Genomic DNA, 23104 nt, shown 5'->3' on the forward strand with positions numbered 1-23104 from the left:
ATGAACAAAATCCAACATATCATTAAAGATTTCCCATCTTTATTTTTCTAGGTTCGTGTGTTGTGGATTTTAATACTAAGTTTTTACATATGGGTGTTTTTATGAGTGGGGGGGGCGGCACATTGTTCAGATATCTTGTGAAATGTAAAAAGTCAACACTTGTTAGTGTGAAGAGAAAGTAGGGAACACTGGATGGCCAGAGATACTGAGGCTCTGGTCAAGAAAAAGAAGGAGGCATATGTCAGATGTCATCAGCTGGGATGTAGTGAATCTCTTGAGGAATATAGTGGGTGCAGGAATTCACTTAAGAGGGAATTCAGGAGGGCAGAAAGAGGATGTGAAATAGCTTTGGCAGGTAAGGTTAAGGAGAATCCAAAGAGATCCTACAAGTATATTAAGGGCAAAAGAGTCACTAGGGAGAGCATAGATCCCCTTAAAGTTGAATGAGGCCATCTATGTATCTATGTGTGGAACCAGAAGAGATGGGTGAGATCCTAAACAAATATTTCATGTCAGTATTTACTGTGGAGAAAGACTTGGAAGCTATAGAACTCTGGGAAATAAATAATGATGTCTTAAGAAGAGTCCACATGACAGAAGAAGAGGTGCTGGAGGTTTTAAAATTCGAGGGTAGATAAATCCCTGGGACCTGATCAAGTGTATCCCAGGACATTGTGGGAAGTTAGGGAAGAAATTGCGGAGCCCCTAGAAGAGATATTTCTGTTATCATTTCTGTGTGGTGCCAGAAGACGGGAGGGTAGCTCATGTTGTGCCATTATTTAAGAAGAAAAATTCCTGCAAGAAAAAGCCAGAGTACTATGGACTGGTGAATCTGATGTCAGTGGTGGGTAAATTGTTGGAAAGGATTCTAACAGACAGGATCAACACACATTTGGAAAGGCTAGGACTGATTAGGGATAGTCATCATGGCTTTGTGCGTGGGAAATCATGTCTCACAAACTTGATGGAGTTTTTTGGAGAGGTGACCAAGAAGGTAGATGAAGGCAGAGTGGTAGATGTTGTCTACATGGACTTTAGCGAGGCCTTCAACAAGGTTCCACATGGCAGACTGGTTAGTAAGGTTAGTTCACGTGGGATCCAGGGAGATTTAGCCAGTTGGAGACAAAATTAGTTTGATAGCAGGAGACACAGGGTGGTGATGGAGGGTTGTTGTTCTGGAGGACTGTGACCAGTCATGTGCAACAAGGATCGGCACTGGGTCCACTGTTGTTTATCATATATATAAATGATTTTGATGCAAATACCGGAGGTATGGTTTGTATAATGTACTAAAATTGGTGATATAGTAGACAGTGAAGAAAGTTATCTAAGAGTCCTTTGATAATGGGGCCGGTGGGGCAAAAAATAGCAGATGGAGTTTAATTTAGATAAATACAAGCTGTTGTATTATGGCAATACAAATCAGGGCTGGACTTGCACAGTTATTGTTAGAGTCTGGGTAGGTTTGTCAAACAGAGACACCTAGGGGTGCAGGTACATAGTTCCTTGAAAGTGGCATCACTAGAAAGGGTGCAAAAATGATTTACAGGGATGTTACTGAGACTGGAGGGTTTGACTTATAAGGAGAGACTGGATAGGCTGGGACTTTCTTTCCCTAGAGTGTGGGAAGCTGAGGAGTGACCTTATAGAGGTTTATAAAATCATGAGGGTCATAGGTAAGGGGACTAGCCAAAGCCTTTTCCCCGGGTGGGGGAGCCCAAAAATAGAGAGCTTAAGTTCAACATGAGAGATGAAAAATTTAAAAGAAACCTGAGGGGCAACTTTTTCACACAGAGGGTCTTGTGTACATGTAATAAGCTGCCAGAGGAAATGATGCAAGCATGCGTAATTACATCATACAAAAGGCATTTGAACAGATACATGGATAGGAAACGTTCAGAGGGAACAAAAACAGAAATTGCTGGAAAAGCTCAGCAGGACTGGCAGCATCTATGGTGAAAAATCAGAGTCAATGTTTTGGGTCCAGTGACCTTTCTTCAGAACCCTTTGGGTTCTTTCAGGAACCTCTTCAGGTCAGTGGACTCAAAATGTTAACTCTGATTTGTCTCCACAGATACTGCCAAAATTGCTGAGCTCTTCTAGCAATTTCTGTTTTAGTTTCTGATTTCCAGCATTCTCAGTTCCTTTGGTTTTTATTGAAGTTCAGAGGGATATGGGCCAAACACAGGCAAATGGGGCTAGTTGAGTTGAAGAAACCTGGTTGGCATGGAGGAGAGATAATGGGAACTGCAGATGCTGGAGAATCCAAGATAACAAAGTCTGGAGCTGGGAGAACACAGCAGGCCAAGCAGCATCTTATGAACACAAAAGCTGACGTTTCAGGCCTAGACCCTTCATCAGAGAGGGGGATGGGGAGAGGGTTCTGGAATAAATAGGGAGAGAGGGGGAGGCGGACCGAAGATGGATAGAGGAGGAGATAGGTGGAGAGGAGAGTATAGGTGGGGAGGTAGGGAGGGGATAGGTCAGTCCAGGGAAGACAGACAGGTCAAGGAGGCGGGATGAGGTTAGTAGGTAGGAAATGGAGGTGCAGCTTGAGGTGGGAGGAAGGGATAGGTGAGAGGAAGAAGAGGTTAGGCAGGCGGGGACAAGCTGGCCTGGTTTTGGGCTGCAGTGGGGGAAGAGGACGAGCTGGGCTGGTTTTGGGATGCAGTGGGGGAAGGGGAGATTTTGAAGCTGGTGAAGTCCACATTGATACCATTGGGCTGCAGGGTTCCCAAGCGGAATATGAGTTGCTGTTCCTGCAACCTTCGGGTGGCATCATTGTGGCACTGCAGGAGGCCCATGATGGACATGTCGTCTGAGGAATGGGAGGGGGAGTTAAAAAACGTCGAGACATTAACCGCCTCAACCTCTCCACCCCTCTCACCCACTCAAAAAACAGACCCGCAACACATCCCTCACGCCCCGCCCCCGCCACAACCGCCCCAAGAGGATCCCCCTCGTTCTCACATACCACCCCACCAACCTCCGGATACAATGCATCATCCTCCGACACTTACGCCATCTACAATCCGACCCCACCACCCAACACATTTTTCCATCCCCACCCTTGTCTGCCTATCGGAGAGACCACTCTCTCCGTGACTCCTTTGTCCGCTCCACACTCCCCTCCACACCCGACACCTTCCCCTGCAACCGCAGGAAGTGCTGCACTTGTCCCCACACCTCCTCCCTCAAACCCATCCCAGGCCCCTAGATGACTTTCCATATTAAGCAGATGTTCACCTGCACATCTGCCGATGTGGTATACTGTATTCACTGTACCCGGTGTGACTTCCTCTACATTTGAGAAACCAAGCGGAGGTTTGGGGACCGCTTTGCAGAACACCTCTGCTCGGTTCGCAATAAACAACTGCACCTTCCAGTCGCGAACCATTTTATCTCCCCCTCCCATTCCTTAGATGGCATGTCCATCATGGGCCTCCTGCAGTGCCACAATGATGCCACCCGAAGGTTGCAGGAACAGCAACTCATATTCCGCTTGGGAACCCTGCAGCCCAATGGTATCAATGTGGACTTCACAAGCTTCAGAATCTTCCCTTCCCCCACTGCATCCCAAAACCAGCCCAGCTTGTCCCCGCCTCCCTAACCTGTTCTTCCTCTCACCTATCCCTTCCTCCCACCTCAAGCTGCACCTTCATTTCCTACCTACTAACCTCATCCCGCCTCCTTGACCTGTCCATCTTCCCTGAATTGACCTATCCCCTCCCTACCTCCCCACCTACACTCTCCTCTCCACCTATCTTCTTTTCTCTCCATCTTCAGTCCGCCTCTCCCTCTGTCCCTATTTATTCCAGAACCCTCTCCCCATCCTCCTCTCTGATGAAGGGTCTCGGCCCGAAACATCAGCTTTTGTGCTCCTGAGATGCTGCTTGGCCTGCTCTGTTCATCCAGCTCCACACTTTGTTATCTGGCATGGAGGAGTTTGGCCAAAGGGTCTGTCTCCGTGCTGTATGACTCTATGATTCTATGACAACATTATCAATTGCCTTGAAGCAATACTGCTCCATCAAAATGCCACAAGTACACTGATCCCCGCAAGATAACAAAGTGTGAGGCTGGATGAACACAGCAGGCCAAGCAGCATCTTAGGAGCACAACAGCTGACGTTTCAGGCCAAGACCCTTCATCATTTAAATTAATTATTTGTCATGTTAGGTCACGTTGCAAATAGGAAGGAAGGAGTAGTTGGTTTTGTTATTATTTGTCGTCAAATCATCTCAAAACATTTAAATTAATCACTTGTGGCTTACAGAGACAGTCGAGGAACTGTAGTTACTGCTTTATTGATGTGAGAATTGAGAAATGTAAATTGCATAATTACATCAGTCTGTTAACAAAAGAGAAAACTGAATACAGGCACGGTCCTATGAAGTCGCTGAATTCCATCTTACGTGTTCTAATCACAAGCTAAGTATTCAGGAACGTGTATCTTTAAATAAGTATAGTGGACTTACAGTGTGCTATTAACGCTGGACTGTTAAGCCATAGACCCCGGTAGCATTTTAGGGACCCGGATTCAAATCCTACCATGGCAGGTGGTGGAATTTGAATTCACTAAAAATCTGGAATTGAAAAGTGTAATGACGTCTGTGAAGCTATTGCAGATTGTCAGAAAAACCGATCTGGCTTACTAATGTCCTTTGAGAGAGGAAACTGCCATCCTTACCTGGTCGAGTCTACATGTGACTCTAAACCCACAGCAATGTGGTTGACTCTGAACTGCCCTCTGGACAATTAGGGACGGGCAATAAATGCTGGCCTAGCAAGAGATCCTCATTGTGTGAATGAATTAGGTGTTAGAATATTATGGCACCAAAGAACCAATTTAAAACTTTTGCAATTTGAAGTTTTGGTTTGAGCATGTTCAATATTGAACCAAAGGCAAATTTACTTGAAAACCTCCAATTAATGTTGGAGATTAATTAAAAGTGCTGACCCATTTCCCAATACCATGGAATTGCTAAATAAAATCTAGAGATTTCAGTAGTATGTCCCTGCAATGTGTCTTTAGAACAGCGTCTGGTAGCAGAAAAAAAGTGTTTAAAAAAATACAGGGAACTTGCATGCTGCAATCAAAAATCATTCTAAATTCCTATCTCTCTTGTGATACCACAGTTCATTCCTCCCTATAACAGTCATTACAAAGTGCTTACTGCCCAGGAAAACCCATCCCTGTACAGAAGAAATTAATTACATTATAATGTGATTTTTGGCCTCCGAATGTACCAAACCCAAATGAATTACTTTCGAAGTTCAGTTGCTTTTGTATGGGCAAATCTGTGACCAACAAGCACTGATATAAGAACAGGAATAAGTAATTCAGCCCTTTGGGTTATTCTGCCCTTCACTGAGATCATATACAATACCGCACTCTGCTCAAGTATTGGCTTTGATCACATGGTCAAGACTTCAAGTTGGACATCAACTCTCAGACTATGACTCATGTAAAAGTGCTATTAACTGAGCCAAACTATCACTTGCCAGCATTTCCAGTAAATCTAAGTATTGAACTTCCACTTCTTTGTTATTATCTGCTTACCTTTTCAGATTCTTCCTTCTCAAATACTGTTCTTTCTAAATAATTTTATAACCTTTGCCTCAATAACCACTGTCCAGTCTTTGACAAATTCTTTGTGTGAAGATATCTGCCCACCTTTCATTATTTTAGTGACTGTTGCATTTGGAAGTGCCACATAAGCAAAATACATGAAAGATTTGGCATAAGTATTTATAAACAACATTAGAGCATACCTGAGCTATAGGAACATACCTGAGCTATAGGAACATATCAGTGAACAAGTTGTAAATATTACAAAAACTACAAACATTCTGGGGCCGCTTGGTAGCTTAGTGGTTCGCACTGCTGCCTCATAGCACCAGGGATCCTGGTTCAAATCCACCCTCAGGTGACTGTCTGTGTGGAGTTTGCACGTTCTCCTCGTATCTGCGTGGGTATCCTCCAGGTGCTCCAGTTTCCTCCCACACTCCAAAGATGTGCAGGCTAGGTGGATTGATCATTCTAAATTGCCCGTAGTGTTCAGGGATGTGTAGATTAGGTGTGTTATAGGGGAATGGCTCTGGGTGGAATGCTCTGAGTGTTGGTGTGGGCTTGTTGGGCCAAAGAGCCTGTTTCCACACTGTAGGGATTCTGTGATTCTATGATTGAAACCCAGAATTGGAAGCCAGCAATCAGTTCTCTTCAAGAACTTTCATCTATTTGTCACGCAGTTAAACGTCCCAAGTAATTTTATCTTTCTAAGGCAATATCAACCAAAATTTGGCACTGAACCACAAAAGGAAGCAATAGGACATATTACCATAGCTTGGTTAAAGAAGGAGATTTTAAGGAACAGCTTAGGGGAAGTGGCAGAGGGAAACCAGGCTGTTTAGGAAGTCAGTGTCAGAGTAGGTCCTCAACAGCTAAAGATACTGCCAGCAAAAGTAAAACAATGGAAATCGAGAATGGTTAGGGCAGCTAACTTTGTGGGTGTGCAGAAATCTCAAAGGACTGCAGGGTTAGAGGAGCTTAGAGACATACAGAGAGGCAAAACTAATAAAGGATTTTAAGTTACAGTGAGAGAAAGATCAATAAATCATTAAAATAATTTTCAAAGGTCTTTTCAAGTATAATATTAGGTGGTGGGAATCTGGAACTCATTGCCTGTAAGGCTGGTAGAGGCAGAAATCCTCAAAACTAATATTAAAGAAATGTTTAGATGTGCACTTGCAGTGCCAAGATGAACAAAACTATGGGCTAAGTGCTGGAAAATGGGATTTGAATAGTTAGATGGTTACTTTTGACTGATACAGACACAATGGGCTGAGAGACCATTTCCTATGCTGTAGATTTCTATGACTCTAGAATGTTACCTATGTCTACAGCTAATGTTACAGATAGAAAGTATTTTATCATAACAACTTAGTTTTTACCTGTCTTACCTAAATCAAATTGTTTTCTAATTTTTAAAATTTCTGTAATGTTAAATACAGCTTGTTGTTTAATGTTAAGGTGTTGAGAATTAAACCAGAGTAATAGCCATAGTAATTTGAAGCTACCCAGAGATGGAGGCACAGCTGAGACATGCTGAACACTAGTGCTGTTTACTTCCGCAAATTTTTGAACCTTTGAAGCAATAGGTCAACCCTAGGAGGTCAGGCATTTGGAATGATCAGCATGGCTAGCCGCCCAGGAAACTCGTTAAGAAAAGGATTGCTTTTTCTCATTAATGATCACCAACTGTTCTGCCTTAATTAAACTGTTGAAAAGATGTCAAACAGGGAGGCAATGGCCTAGTGGTGTCATCACTGGACTGTTAATCCAGAGACCCGGGTAATGTTCTGGGGAGAGAGATAATGGGAACTGCAGATGCTGGAGAATCCAAAACAACAAAATGTGAGGCTGGATGAACACAGCAGGCCAAGCAGCATCTCAGGAGCACAAAAGCTGACGTTTCGGGCCTAGACCCTTCATCAGAGAGGGGGATGGGGTGAGGGTTCCGGAATAAATAGGGAGAGAGGGGGAGGCGGACCGAAGATGGAGAGAAAAGAAGATAGGTGGAGAGGAGAGTATAGGTGGGGAGGTAGGGAGGGGATAGGTCAGTCCAGGGAAGACGGACAGGTCAAGGAGGTGGGATGAGGTTAGTAGGTAGATGGGGGTGCGGCTTAGGGTGGGAGGAAGGGATGGGTGAGAGGAAGAACAGGTTAGGGAGGCGGAGACAGGTTGGACTGGTTTTGGGATGCAGTGGGTGGAGTGGAGGAGCTGGGCTGGTTGTGTGGTGCAGTGGGGGGAGGGGACGAACTGGGCTGGTTTAGGGATGCAGTTGGGGAAGGGGAGATTTTGAAACTGGTGAGGTCCACATTGATACCATTGGGCTGCAGGGTTCCCAGGCGGAATATGAGTTGCTGTTCCTGCAACCTTCGGGTGGCATCATTGTGGCACTGCAGGAGGCCCGTGATGGACATGTCATCTAAAGAATGGGAGGGGGAGTAGAAATGGTTTGCGACTGGGAGGTGCAGTAGTTTGTTGCGAACTGAGCAGAGGTGTTCTGCAAAGCGGTCTCCAAGCCTCCGCTTGGTTTCCCCAATGTCGAGGAAGCCACACCGGGTACAGTGGATGCAGTATACCACATTGGCAGATGTGCAGGTGAACCTCTGCTTAATGTGGAATGTCATCTTGGGGCCTGGGATAGGGGTGAGGGGGGAGGTGTGGGGGCAAGTGTAACATTTCCTGCGGTTGCAGGGGAAGGTGCTGGGTGTGGTGGGGTTGGAGGGCAGTGTGGAGCGAACAAGGGAGTCACGGAGAGAGTGGTCTCTCCGGAAAGCAGACAGGGGTGGGGATGGAAAAATGTCTTGGGTGGTGGGGTCGGATTGTAGATGGCGGAAGTGTCGGAGGATGATGCGTTGTATCTGGAGGTTGGTGGGGTGGTGTGTGAGAACGAGGGGGACCCTCTTGGGGCAGTTGTGGCGGGTCGGGGTGTGAGAGACATGTTGCGGGAAATACGGGAGACGCGGTCGAGGGCGTTCTCGATCACTGTGGGGGGAAAGTTGCGGTCCTTGAAGAATTTGGACATCTGGGATGTGCGGGAGTGGAATGTCTTGTCGTGGGAGCAGATGTGGCGGAGGCGGAGGAATTGGGAATATCCATCTCAGGCAACCAGCTTGTAACTGATGTCCATTTCAAGCCCACTGACTCCCACAGATACCTAGAATACACCTCCTCCCACCCACCCTCCTGCAAAAATTCGATCCCCTATTCCCAATTCCTCCGCCTCCGCCGCATCTGCTCCCACGACAAGACATTCCACTCCCGCACATCCCAGATGTCCAAATTCTTCAAGGACCGCAACTTTCCCCCCACAGTGATCGAGAACGCCCTCGACCGCATCTCCCGTATTTCCCGCAACACGTCTCTCACACCCCGCCCCCGCCACAAATGCCCCAAGAGGATCCCCCTCGTTCTCACACACCACCCCACCAACCTCCAGATACAACGCATCATCCTCCGACACTTCCGCCATCTACAATCCGATCCCTCCACCCAAGACATTTTTCCATCCCCACCCCTGTCTGCTTTCTGGAGAGACCACCCTCTCCGTGACTCCCTTGTTCGCTCCACACTGCCCTCCAACCCCACCACACCCGGCACCTTCCCCTGCAACCGCAGGAAATGCTACACTTGCCCCCACACCTCCCCCCTCACCCCTATCCCAGGCCCCAAGATGACTTTCCATATTAAGCAGATGTTCACCTGCACATCGGCCAATGTGGTATACTGCATCCACTGTACCCGGTGTGCTTCCTCTACATTGGGGAAACCAAGAGGAGGCTTGGAGACCGCTTTGCAGAACACCTCCGCTCAGTTCGCAACAAACTACTGCACCTCCCAGTCGCAAACCATTTCCACTCCCCCTCCCATTCTTTAGATGACATGTCCATCATGGGCCTCCTGCAGTGCCATAATGATGCCACCCGAAGGTTGCAGGAACAGCAACTCATATTCCGCCTGGGAACCCTGCAGCCCAATGGTATCAATGTGGACCTCACCAGTTTCAAAATCTCCCCTTCCCCAACTGCATCCCTAAACCAGCCCAGTTCGTCCTCTCCCCCCACTGCACCACACAACCAGCCTAGCTCTTCCCCTCCACCCACTGCATCCGAAAACCAGTCCAACCTGTCTCCGCCTCCCTAACCTGTTCTTCCTCTCACCCATCCCTTCCTCCCACCCTAAGCCGCACCCCCATCTACCTACTAACCTCATCCCACCTCCTTGACCTGTCCGTCTTCCCTGGACTGACCTATCCCCTCCCTACCTCCCAACCTATACTCTCCTCTCCACCTATCTTCTTTTCTCTCCATCTTCGGTCCGCCTCCCCCTCTCTCCCTATTTATTCCAGAACCCTCACCCCATCCCCCTCTCTGATGAAGGGTCTAGGCCCGAAACGTCAGCTTTTGTGCTCCTGAGATGCTGCTTGGCCTGCTGTGTTCTTCCAGCCTCACATTTTGTTGTCTCTAATGTTCTGGGGACCTGGGTTTGAATCCCACCACGGTAGATGGTGGAATTTGAATTCACTAAATATCTGGAATTAAGAGACTAATGATGACCATGAATCCATTGCCAATAGTCAGGAAAAACTCATCACTAATGCCCATTATGGAAGGAATTGCCACTCTTACCTGGTCTGGCCTACATGTGACTCCAGACACACAGCAATATGGTTGACTCATAACTGCCCTCTGGGCAATGAGGCATGGGCAATAAATGCTGCCTGGCCAGCGATGCCCTCACCCCATGAATGAATAAAGGAAATAAAAACTGCAGCCTTGGTTATAGCTCAGCAAGTAACGACATGGACTTGAGGTAAAGGTTGTAGAACTTCATCACTTTCTGTTCTTTTTTTCCTCACCCTTTCTATCTGTCACACGCAGAATGAGCCCCAGCATTGTGAAACTAAAACATTTAGCTGGTTTGTGAGCGAGCTAATACCTACATTTAAGTCAGATTTTATGTCTTATTTCTTTCCCATTAACCAAAGCATACAGAGGATTATCTGACCACACACTGAAAATTATATGCTGTTTGTTCATGTTTTTAGTGTAGATTGACTCAACTGGTTTGAAATTATGCTTCGTCTTGAGGGGGTGGTTTTCAATCCAATTTCTGTAAAGGAAGCAAAATATGCATAAGCGATATGACATTCGCCGCAGCAACTTAGGGAGTTACTGCCCCAATTCATTTGCCCATTGCATATTGGATGGTAACTTCTGAACCATAAGGCTATAGCACAGTGATCCTAAAGAGATGTTTCACTGAAAGAAAGCATTTAAAAATGGGACAAAACAAACACACAAACAGTTAGAGAAAAAAACAGAACAAAGATTTGGAACTCATAAGATTATCCGGTTCTTCATGGGAATGTGTTTAATGCGGTTATCTTAACTGAGGCCTAATATTTTTAGGGCCCCACATTTAGCTTTGGGTCTTCTCATTAACCTTCCAGTTCCTAGGGTGGCAGCTAGTCCTTCTCACTACCACCCGGTAGCAAAACTCACCTACTCAGTATTGTCCTCAACATACTGTGAAAATATTCTCACAGTAAATTCAGTAGGTTGTCAAAGGAAGCATTTGTAAAAAGAAAACAAATTGCTCAGTTTATTCAGTAAGAGTTTTTATTTTGTTATGGGTGAAAACATTTTGGTGATAACTACTGCACATTTTCTAAAAGTAACTAATATTAGTTTTTGATGTGCATCAACATCTTGCCCACAGCTGAGAGCGGACAGAGTAGTGGACAGTTCCAGGGAAGATCATCTGAAGGCTCAGCTGTGTGGTCTCAGTGGCAAGGCCAACATCACAATCAACAGGCAAGTGAGCAGCATACACACCAACAGCCAGGACAACCAGAGGTCTTTCAGGTACAGTTCTGCATAAATTACATCTTTTTCTGAAATCTGTGACTAGTTTGCTTTACACTTTCTACTCACTCTGGTACTCAGACAGAAATTTATTCATTGTGAAATTCTTTCATAGTCAGTGACAACATTAAAATGACATCATCATCATTTGATTAATTTGCTCCTAGCAGCGCCACTATCATCTGTTTTCATGGCTTGCCCTTATGTCCATTGCAACCCAATCAATGCCCAGTTAAGGGCGTTGACTCTCCCTTAAGGCAATCAACCAGCAGCAGACATGCCATAAGCCAGAAATCAAACTCTCTTGGGTTCACTTGTGGGCTCCCAACTTTTGGAAGGGGGAGGGGTATCCGCTGCATGCCATGTCCTGCTCTTGCTGCCAATCTCCACCTGGGCCATTTGCTCATCCTAGCCCATTGGTCTGTGCACTGGTTTAGGTTCTCAAAACCTGTTTTAAACACCCTCCTCTGTGTAGATGATCCAAATCCCTGTGTAGTGTGATCCATTTTTTCCTTCTTGGACAAAACATTTGGTCACAATCAGTCGTACAGAATTGTAGCCATTTTGTCGAAATGACTTGTTGACTTTCCACTCAAACTCATTCATGGTGACATTGTTTTAAGGTGAGAGGAGAAAGATTTAAAAAAAGACACAAGGGGCAAATGTTTTTACACAAAGTGGAATGAACTTCTTGAGGAAGTATTGGAGTCAGTTACATTGTTTAAAAGACACTTAGATAAGTACATGAATAGGAAAGGTTTGAAGGGATGTGGGCCAGGAGTAGGCAAGTGGGACTAGTTTGGGATTGTGTTCAGCATGGACTTGTTGGACCAAAGGGTCTGTTGCCTTGCTGTATGACTCTTTGTATGAGCAATTGGAAAACCTGACTTCATTCAGAATAATCAAGGTACCATTTTAAATAGTAATTTGAAAAGAACTTTTGTGTTTTTGGTATCCTCAAAAGTAAGAAATTGGGTATTCAACAAAAGACATTTTAAATCACTGCCAGTCTAACACCTGAGAGTAACCCAGTTTTAATTGTCTGAAAATGCCTTGGAAAAAATGCCAATTTATTGCCTACCTGGTAATCGTAGTCAGATTTACAGAATATTTTTAAAAAACAATCGGAACAATTTAAGTGTAACTATTGTTGTGCATTCACCCAAATGGTCAAGCTTAGTTTTTGGGCTTTTTGTGAAGCAAAGAAATTCAGAACAAGTGGAAAGTGGAAAGTGATGGCATGGTGGCATTGTCGCTAGAAAGTAATCCAGAGACCCAGCTCATGTTCTGGAACACAGGTTTGAATCCTACCATGCCAGATGTTGGAATTTTAAATCAAACAAAAAATCTGGAATTAAAACTCTAATGATGACCATAAAACTGTTGCTGATTGTTGTACAAACCCATCTGCTTCATTAATACACTCTAGGGACAGAAATCTGCCACCCATTCTTGGGCTGGTCTGCATGTGACTCCTGACCAACAGCAATGTGAATAACATGTAAATACCCTCTGCCTAACATACCACTCAGTTACACCAAACACTAAAAAATCTCAAAAAAGTACCAAAACTGACAGATCACCTGGCATCGACCTAGGCACTGGAAACTACAATGGCAAAATCAGCTGCCTTGACCTTGCAAAGTCCTTCTGACTAACATCTCTGAGCCAGTGCCACAGTTGGGAGAGCTGCCTCATGTACAGGTCAAGCCTCAGCCTAACACGTTCATACTCACAGAATGGACCTTGTAGACAATTTCCCAGGCAATGCAGTCACCATCCTGGCAGTGCAATAGGACATATCTAACAAAGGTGGTAACACACTGGTATACAGTCAGGAGGAAGATGTTTAGTGTATTCAGTATTGACTATGAACCTCATGGATTCACATGACATGTGGTCAAATATGAGCAAGGCAACGTCCTATTGATTATTACGTACTTGACTAATGAATCAGTGTTCCTCCATCTTCAACACCACTTGAAGGACACACCGAGGTTGGCAGAAGCACAGAAAGTACTCTGGGTGGGAAGTTCAATGTTCATCACCAAGGCTCAATAGCACTTATTGGGTTGTTCATGTTCTAAAGGACATAGCTGTTAGACTAGGTTTGTGGTAGCCAGTGGAGAAACTAATAAGAAGAAAATTATGTTTGACCTCATCCTCACCAATCTGCCTGTTGCAGATGTTCAAGACAGTATTAATAAGAGTGACTACCACACAATTCTTATGTGCACAAAGTTCCATCTTTGCATTGAGAATACCATCCATTATGTTGCACTGTTGCATTGCCCAATTAACAGATTTTGAATAGATGTAGCAACTCAAGATTAGGCATTGGTGAAGTGGTGTGGGCCATCAGCAGCAGTCAAATTGTGTTTCAATACAAGCTGCAACTTTAAGGCCCGCATATCCCCTCGTTACCATTACCATCTAGCCTGGGATCAATCTTGGTTCAGTTAAAACAGTAAGAGGACATGCAAGTGCAGCGCCAGTCAGAGCAAAAAATGAAGTGTCAACCAATGTGGAAACCAACCATTCAGCCCAACAAGTCCATGCAGACCTTCTGAAGACCATCCCACCCAGACCCATCCCCTAACCCTAACTCTACATTCCCCATAGATAATGCACCTCACCTAAACATCCCTGAACACTATGGGCAATTTAGCATGGACTGTGGGAGGAAACTGGAGCACCTGGCGGAAACCCATGCAGACACAGGGAGAATGTGCAAGTTCCACACAGGCTCACCTGAGGCTAGATTCAAAGCCAGGTCCCTGGCACTGTGCGGCAGCAGAGCTAACGACTGAGCCACTTTTTTGTGCCACGCATAATTCACTGGCAGAGGAGGCCCCACAAACATCACCATCCTTTATGATGGAGGAGGTCAGCACATTAGTGCAAAATAAAAGGCTAAAGTCTTTGTAACTATCTTCATCCAGACATGTGAAGTGGATTATGCATCTAGCCCTTCTCTGGATGTCCCCAGCATCACAAATTCCAATCATCAGCCAATTCGAAATCAAGAAGCACCAGGGCTTAAGAACTCAGAACTGATCCATTTGTATTGGATTGCTTAGCTCAGTTTATTACCGATGCCAGCTTTCAACCAATTGGATTTCTCCATGTCACATCAAAAAAATGGCTGATTAAACTGAATCCTACAATGCCCTAATTACATTCTAGCAATAATAGGAATGATTGTGCTGTAGAACTAGCCATGCCCTTAGTGAAACTGTTCAAGTTTCAGTGCAGCTGCAACGCTGACATCTGTCTGACAATGTGGAAAATTGCCCAGGTATGTCTTTTACACAAAAAGCACGATAATCCAAGCAAGACATGTGCTGCCATTTCATTCTATTCTTGATCATCAAAAAAATGATCAAAGGAGTTATCAGCCGTGCTACAAGCAGGACTTGGCAATAACCTGCTCACTGATGCTCAGGTTGCATTCCTCCAGTACAACTCCACTCCTGACTTCATTACAGCCTTGGTTCAGACGTGAAAAAGAGCTGAATTCCAGGGGTGAAGTGATACTGTCGATACAGTGTGAAGCTGGAGGAGCACAGCAGGTCAGGCAGCATCAGAGGAGCAAGAAAGTCAATGTTTCAGGTCGGGACCCTTCATCAGGACTCTAACCGAGTGTAGCCTCTAGCGATACCAGAGACAGTGTGTATCAGAGGGAAAATTCTCTCATATTTGGAGTCATGCTGAGGACAAATGAAGATTGAAACAAAAACAGAAATTGCTTGAAAAAGTCAGCAGGTCTGGCTGCAACTGTGGAGAGAAATCGGAGTCAATGTTTTGGGTCCAGTGACCCTCCTTCAGAACAAATTAAGATCTTTCTCATTGTTAGAAGTCAGTTATCTTAGCTCCAGGACATTCTGCATGAGTTCCCCAGGGCAATACCCTATAGGCCAGCCTTCTTTAGCAATTTCACCTCAACCTTTCTTCCATCATACAGTCAGAAGTGAGGATGTTCGCTGATGATTGTGCAAGTGCTATGCCATTCACAACTCCTTAGATTCTGAAGCAGTCCAAATCCAAATGCAGACAGATCTGAACAGTGTACAAGGTTAGGCTGACAAGTGACAAGTAAGATTTGTGCCTCATAAATGCCATGCAATGGCTGTCTCAATAAAACATATCAATAAGAGAAATTAAAACCATTTTCAATGACATTACCAGCACTGGATCCCCCACTATCAACATCCAGGGGGTTACCATTGGCCATGAATAGAACTGGTCCCTCCACATAAATACAGAGGCTAAAAGAACAGGTCAGAGACTAGGAATCCCACAATAAATATCTCACCCCCAGACTCCCCAAGGCCTGTCCACTATCTACAAGGCACAAGTCAGGATGTGAAGAGATACTTCCAACTTGCCTGGGTGAGTGCATCTCTAACAACACTGAAGAAGCTTGACACTATTCAGGACAAAGCAGACCACTTGATTGGTAGCCTCAAACATTCATTCCCTAGTCCACCATGTTCAGTAGCAATAGTATGTGCTGCCTACAAGATGCACTGCAGAAATTTGTCAAAGATCATTAGACAGCATCTTCCAGGCTAATGATCACTGCCATCTATAAGGACAAAGGCAGCAGATACATAGAAACTCCACCAACTGCAGGTTTGCCTGCAAGCCATTCACTGCCTGGCTTAGAAATATATTAGCATTCTTTCAGCATCAGTGGGTCAAAATCCTAGAACACCCTCTTTGATAGCATTGTGGATGCACCAATACCACACAGACTACGTCAGTTCAAGAAAACAGCTCACCATCACCTTCCCCTGGGCAGCTAGGGATAGGAAATAAATGCTGGCACAGCCAGCCAAGTCCACATCCCTTCAATAATAGAATAAAAACTCCCAAAGATAATTATTCACTGTGGGACTTGGCTAATTTAGGTGAGTGAGGGCCACTTCTAAGACAAGGTTTTCAAAACCAGCGCAGCGACATCACAGAAGGTTGAGTTCTTAACCAATTTATACCCCAAATTTCGTGATCTTTAATGCCGACATTTGAAAAAAATGTTAATAGAACCTTCCACAGCATGCAACAGTTCTTCATCTATATCAATTACATTTCCACATTTCTTAATCATGTTTAGCTGCAGCTATAATTTACATACTTTTATTCTGGGTGTTGTGCGGTAATATTCTCATGAAGCTTAATATTTGCATTATGAGAAGGCTTAATATTTTCTGCACAAGGATCTAATTCTTTCTATACTCTAAGCTGTAATTGGTTTGTATTTGCAGGATATGTTGTCCATGCTTGGAGATCCAACACAGGGGACTGGCAATTACAACAATGAGGACTTTGCCGATCTAAGCATGTTCCCATCATTTTCTGAGTAAATAGTTAATAAGCTAGTGGTTGATCATAGAGAGGTGAGCATATAATTACAGCAAGGATTTTTGACTTAAGGAATCCTTTTTGAGAAAATTTGAGCCATTTAGATAAAACCAAATGGATTCAGTTCAGTAACATTAGCAAACTGTGCCACACATTCCTGGCAGTGAATTGGTGGAACTAGGGCCAGTGTGTGCAGTGTAATCCATACCAGAGTCTAACCAAACTTTGTAAGATCATCCCTTTAACTTCATGAGGGAAAAAGAAATTACCATAACCAGATGTTAGCAGTTAGGACATAAACACGTGTCAAAAATATAAGCATGCTTAACAGTAGATGTACACTGCTGTAGAATCAGACAACACAGAATGAAAAGGTCTGAGTGATGTGAAACAACAGAAGGAAGATTATAATCAGATTGTTTTCCAGACTTGTTGATTAAGCAAATACTTTAAAGATAAATTAAAAATAAAACGTTACTATGATCTAAAGAAACATTAAACAAAAAATACATACATTAAACTGTACACTAGGATTACAACTGTACAATATGAGTGACCATTTTCTTCTTACATCTGATCGAACTTGTTCAGACACACAATCCTCACTGGATTAATTACTGGATTCTAGATAATCCCTCCAGCAAGTGTCAACATAGGCCAGATCCCTTGAAAATAAAACCAGTCAAGCATCACAATTGGAGTCTTTTCTGTCAATTTAAAAGAGGAAAGTACCTATTGTCTCGATAGTATAAATGTCAGAGAGGAAGGGAGGAACCATCAAAAAGCTTCCCTTCTTATCTGTCACCTTACCAAGCACATCAATGTGAGTGTGCCATTCCGTATTATCCCATGCCTCACCAGGGATTTACATCTTACTCTTGGACTGTTTATAATCAGTGTATTTCTACACATTCTCTCTTTTATATTCATTATTAAATTTGTAAATGTTGCCATTTGATGTTCAGACTCATGCCTTAATATCAATATCTTGTCGACACTGTTATTCGTGCCGCTTTTGTTGTGGTATGGCAAGTCTTCAGTGTTGTTCTTAGTCATAAATAATGTAAGCTATTCTTGCATTAGTTTGTCAGTACCCATAAAACCAAGAAAACAACAAGTGTTATTTGTAAAAATGGACAAAGTTAGGGAAGACATTGGGCTTGCAGTGTCATAAATTGATAACAATGGCATTAGATAGTAGTCCCTCTTAATTCATATTATTTAATCTTCAAATGCTAGGGGATAATAATGTATGCTAGTCAAAAGTATGATTTAAAAATTATTCTTAATCCAAGTAACAGCTTAAAATGTTGTTCAAAAAGTGACAGTCCCTTACAATGCACCTATTTAGATCCAAAATCATACAATTCCCTGAAATGTGCATGATTATTGATTTTTGTGGCATAATTACGTCATCGCAGTTACAAGTCTGTTGTAAATCTGATAATACTCAATACTGGATTAGATTTGCAACCTCGTGTTCGTCTGGTAAACATTCAAACACTTGAAAAGATTATTTTAAAAACAATGAAAATTGTAATTATTGCTCTAAAACATACCATGGCATACCTAACAGCAGATCTCCTGGCAGGACTACCTATGAACCACAGCAGCAGCTTTCAAAATCTTTACCCTAATTTTGTTTGAGTAGCACCGCAGGTGGACAAAGGCACTATAGTTTGGTTCAGCTAGTATTTTTTTCAAATTATGTAGAAAATAAATTGTAGAAGATAAACATCTCTGTTCATTCGAAATCAGCATCACATGGTCCTAATTTCACTCGGTAATGTTAAAAAGAACATCTCTTTCCTCATTTGATTTACAGAAACTTTAAGGATGTGTATTCAGTCTTTGCAACTTTGCTGAACAATGCAGCGTTTTTAAAATCTGCTGACCAAGAGGAGTGCCCTTTGCCAATTAAACTTTAACTTTGCAGTTTAACCCCAGAAAACATGTCATAGAATCTAACAGAGCAAAATCAAATGCTGCAGATGCTGTTAATCTGAAATAAAATCAGAAAGTGGTAGTGAAAATCAGCAGGTCTGGCAGCATCTGTGAAGAGAGGAAAACAGAGTTAACGTTTTGAGTCTAGTATGTGTTATCTTTGGAGTGGTTAACTCTTTTCTCTCCACAGATAAAATCTAATGGAATACCCCCGTAGTGCTGGTAGTTAGCCAAACGAATAAAGCTAAATATACACGAAGTAACAAGTATAAAAGGGAACTGAAAAAGATTTAGTGAGGTTGAGAGATGTAAGCAAATCCGTGATCCTTATAGATTCGTGAGCTACCATTTATCACTTTTTATATAACTAAACCCTCCTAATGAAGTATTTTGATTATTTGAAATTATTTATAGGTGGGGTGATTGTGTCCCAACGTGACATTCTCTGTGAAACATTTCCTTTCTGTCCAACAAAGTAAACGATAATTGAAACCAGAATAATTTTAAGTTTTCATACTCTTGGTGAAAATTTCCCATGATAGCAATGAAGTAAAGTCTATCAAAATATTTCAGTTTACTAGCCAGTGTCAAAGGATACTCAGAATTGCAACAATGTACATTGCTCCAAAAAAAAGCATTCGTATGTTTGTGTTAATTTGTGTTAAATATTCTTTTGGTGTTCTTGTTACATTTGAGTTATTTCCATCTTCAAGGTCCTCACAATAACATACAGTCAAATCTGGCTGTACTGAACAGTTTTACCTTTTGTTCAATTTGCAATAGAAATGCAATAATGAAGCTTCACTGTAAAACTTAAACAACAGTTGCATTTCTATAACACCTTTAACACAGTATTAACAGCCAGGGCAGTTCAGAGGAACATTATTGAACAAAATTTTTGAACAAAAACTTGTCAAAACATTTGATTTTAAGAACAAGATTGTGAAGCAGAGAGGTTTAGGGAGAGAATGCCAGAGTCCAGGGCCCAAGCAGCTGAAGGCACAGTTGCTGGTGGTTGGGCGAGTGAAATCAAGGTTTAAGAATTTACAAGAATTGCTAGAGAGCTCAGAACGTTATGAAACTAGACAGGGCCATAGAGATAGGGAGAGTCTGAGAGGAATTGAATATTAAAATAATGATTTAAAATTAAGCCATTGCTGGCCTTAAGCCATTGTAAATCAGTGAGGACAAATTTAATGTGTTCAGGCAGCTGATAGTGGTCAAGTAACAATGGTCCAGATGTTGTTGTATGAACTACTAATAGGGCAGCTCAGTGATTATCAGTGCTGCCTCACAACAAAAGGGACCCAGATTAGATTCCGCCCTTGGGATCAGTCCATGTGAATATTCTCCCCGTGTCTGCATGGGTTTACTCCCACAGTCCAACAATGTGCAGGTTAGATGGATTGGTTATGCTCAGTTGCCCATAGTGTCCACGGTGTGCAGGCTAGATGATTAACCCTGGGAAAAGCAGGGTTATAGCGAGGGGATGAGTGTGGGTAGGATGCACTTTGGATGTTCGGTGTGGACTTGATGGGCCAAATGGTCTGTTTCCACACTGTAAGGATTCTGTGATTAAATGCAGTGCCAATGACTACTTGCTTGTGGTTGGAAATTTTGCGACATCATCCCCATTCCTTGATTGGAAGTTAGGACTTACTTGATTTATGCTGGTAGAAGAAAACCTCGAGTGAGTCTTAATGAGACAAGGCTCTGCTTTAATCAGGAACAACTTATAGTAGTAAGACGGACACTATAACTGAGACAACAAAGAGACCTAAGATATAGGTTTTCACTTTACAAGATCCTAAGCTTTTCTGCATTTTCCCTGATCAAGGCCATATGACGTCATCAGGTTGGATGGAGTTCAATGCAGTCTCCAACACTAACTGTTTCAGTACCATGAACCGAAACAACAGCGATTGCATGGGCTAATGCAGCAATTGGAATTCTAATTTAATTAACAGTAATCATGAAACTATCATCAATTACAATTAAAATCTGTCCGGTTCACACATGTCCTTTAGGGAAGGAAATCTGCCATCTTTGTTAATCTGTCTTACTTGTAACTCCAGATCTACAGCGATATGGTTGACTCCTAGCTGTTCTCAAGGGCAATTTGACAACAAATACTGATCGAGTGAGAGACACCAACATCCCATTAATAATATTTTTAAAAAGTACTATAGAAGTGAAACTAATATTCGGACTTCTCTGCAAATATAATTTTGATGCAGCTCTTACAGCCATGTTATGGTTTAGTTCTATTTTCAAAGCTGCTCTGAACATGAGTAGTTTTGAGCAGTTAACCAGTTTAATTATCACTGTTTCTGAGTCTGCCCGAAATAGTGATGAGGGATCATGTCAAAATCTTTGATTCTGAGGCACTGGTTGCAAATGTAACTTCTCCTTGGTCTATCAGAAAATACAAACAGTATAAATATCACATGGACCTAGTTAAGCGAACCAATGTCCAGAAAGGGACCTTTACCTTAAAAGTATGAATGTAGAATAATTTTATTATTGTTCTCTAAGCATTCTTGTTGAATTTCATTAAAGTGTTATTGTCAAATTGATGTTTTCTTTGAAAAACCCATAAAGTGTAGCAAATGTCAAGTGTGACATGTTAAAGATGTCTAGTGTTTAAGCTTCAGCTGGTCACCTTAGAAACAATGCAGAATTGAGTAGTAAAGTGTAAATGTAAATAGTGTTATAGAAGTGCAGTGAACTTGCTGTTTTAGGAAATATTCAGTATTTTCGACATTTTGTAAGTATTTTTGATGTAATTTCATGTAATGTAGCATTCTAATTTCTGCTAAAGTGCTGTTATTTTTGTACACTGCAACACCATTTAACTAAATACATTTCATTTGAGGAAGAAATTTAGCTCCACTGTTGGGTCAGTATAATGTTTATCCAGTCAATATAGTTGTAAATGTAATTGTGCAGAAAGGTTTTAGTATAGGAATAATTTGAACAACTATTTCTTTACAAGTGTAGAACTATTTTAATGGTGCAATTTACTGTGACTAATTATTAACATTGGGATAAAATCCAACTTTGGTGAGTGTGAATTGGCCACCAATTGTATACTCTACCCAGTTATCTTTTCTATTGACTTCAATGGGAAGGAGGATCAGGTGGGAGCTTATAATGGCTTAGAATGTATAGTGGGTGAGATGTATAGCAATTTACTTCACCAAAGTTGGGTGTATTGTGTTTCAGTTATTTCTAACCATTCAATTAAGACTGTATAAAAAGCATTTGTACAAATTATTTGTTGGCTAATGAGGGCAATCCTTCTTCATACCACAAAGGCTGTTTCAATAATGTACCAGGCCAAATGTATAGAACCCCTGGGCAAAATATAATAACTGTAATCTTTCTCAGCCAATTTTCTAATGTAAATGGATTCATAACCCAAATGCATTTTATTATCTGAAATTATAATCAAGCTATTTTTAACAGTGATATTTATGTATATAGATTTTAACCTGTATTATTTAGTTTTTAATGCAATTATAATTTGCCTGTTAAAATGGCACAAATACACAATTCTTAAATATTAGAGTGTGTGAAAGCTTAACGCAAAGCCTTCCTTCCTTTACATCAGATGTTCAGTTATGAATTTCCCTGGGTCATCTGTTTCAGTAGCCTGTGGTTTTACAATAAAACTCATTTTAGGATCATGAACCCTTTTTTTTAATGTAACCCTTATGGGGTTATCAAAGTGTTTATGTTCACTGTGTTTCTCTGTAGAGATTTAATCTGCAGTGTTTGGACAAAGCAAATTGAGTTCTATCTGATATTTAAAACAAAATGCAATTATGCTGATTAAATAAAACTCCAATTATCTACTGTTCATATCATGTGATTTTGACAGAACATGCTGAAAATATTTGGAAGCAGAAGTTACAAATGTCATTTTTGTGGTGTACGTGTAATACTACTAATAAAGCCAAATGAATAGCATGTGTCTGTTTACTTGTTTTTGTGTACAGAAGCTTGGTCATATTATTGCTGCATTCAGCTGTATCCCGTGGCTCAATACAAGACTTAGAGATTCCCTGCATATTATGAAGGAGCCTGTTTCTCATTGCTAAGGAATCAGTTGAGATAGCAGTTACCCACATGAATGTAACGCTTGTCAGAAGTTGCAATGGCTTGTATTTATGCATTTATTTCCAGCAGAGTGAGGTTTTGTCGAAGCTGACCTTTTAGCTACATAAGAGAGAGAAGGTTGCATACATGGAAGCAGATCAGTATATTGAGTCGTTAACTGCTGGGTTTTATTATAGCCTAAGGTTATCTTCTCCACTAAGCATTTACTCTGCTGAGCATGCATAACATACCAGCTTTT

The 23104-nt window shown here is 42.3% G+C and overlaps 1 protein-coding gene across 9 annotated transcripts in view; it reads left to right on the forward strand.

Annotated features, from left to right (window-relative positions):
* The window catches only part of arnt2 (aryl-hydrocarbon receptor nuclear translocator 2), a 367704-nt gene extending 345006 nt beyond the window's left edge, over positions 1-22698 (forward strand). For 8 of the 9 annotated variants that reach the window (XM_048562709.2, XM_048562712.2, XM_048562710.2 and 5 more), the window contains 2 exons: positions 11291-11436; positions 16704-22698. In XM_048562709.2, coding sequence (XP_048418666.1) covers positions 11291-11436; positions 16704-16802 — 245 coding nt within the window. In that variant the 3' untranslated portion in view covers positions 16803-22698. The remainder of the gene's footprint in view (positions 1-11290; positions 11437-16703) is intronic. The other variant, XM_059639326.1, reaches the window with a different exon arrangement.
* The last annotated feature ends 406 nt before the right edge of the window (positions 22699-23104 follow it).

The sequence above is a fragment of the Stegostoma tigrinum genome, chromosome 33 (genome assembly GCF_030684315.1).
Source record: "Stegostoma tigrinum isolate sSteTig4 chromosome 33, sSteTig4.hap1, whole genome shotgun sequence".
NCBI classification, from domain to species: domain Eukaryota; kingdom Metazoa; phylum Chordata; class Chondrichthyes; order Orectolobiformes; family Stegostomatidae; genus Stegostoma; species Stegostoma tigrinum.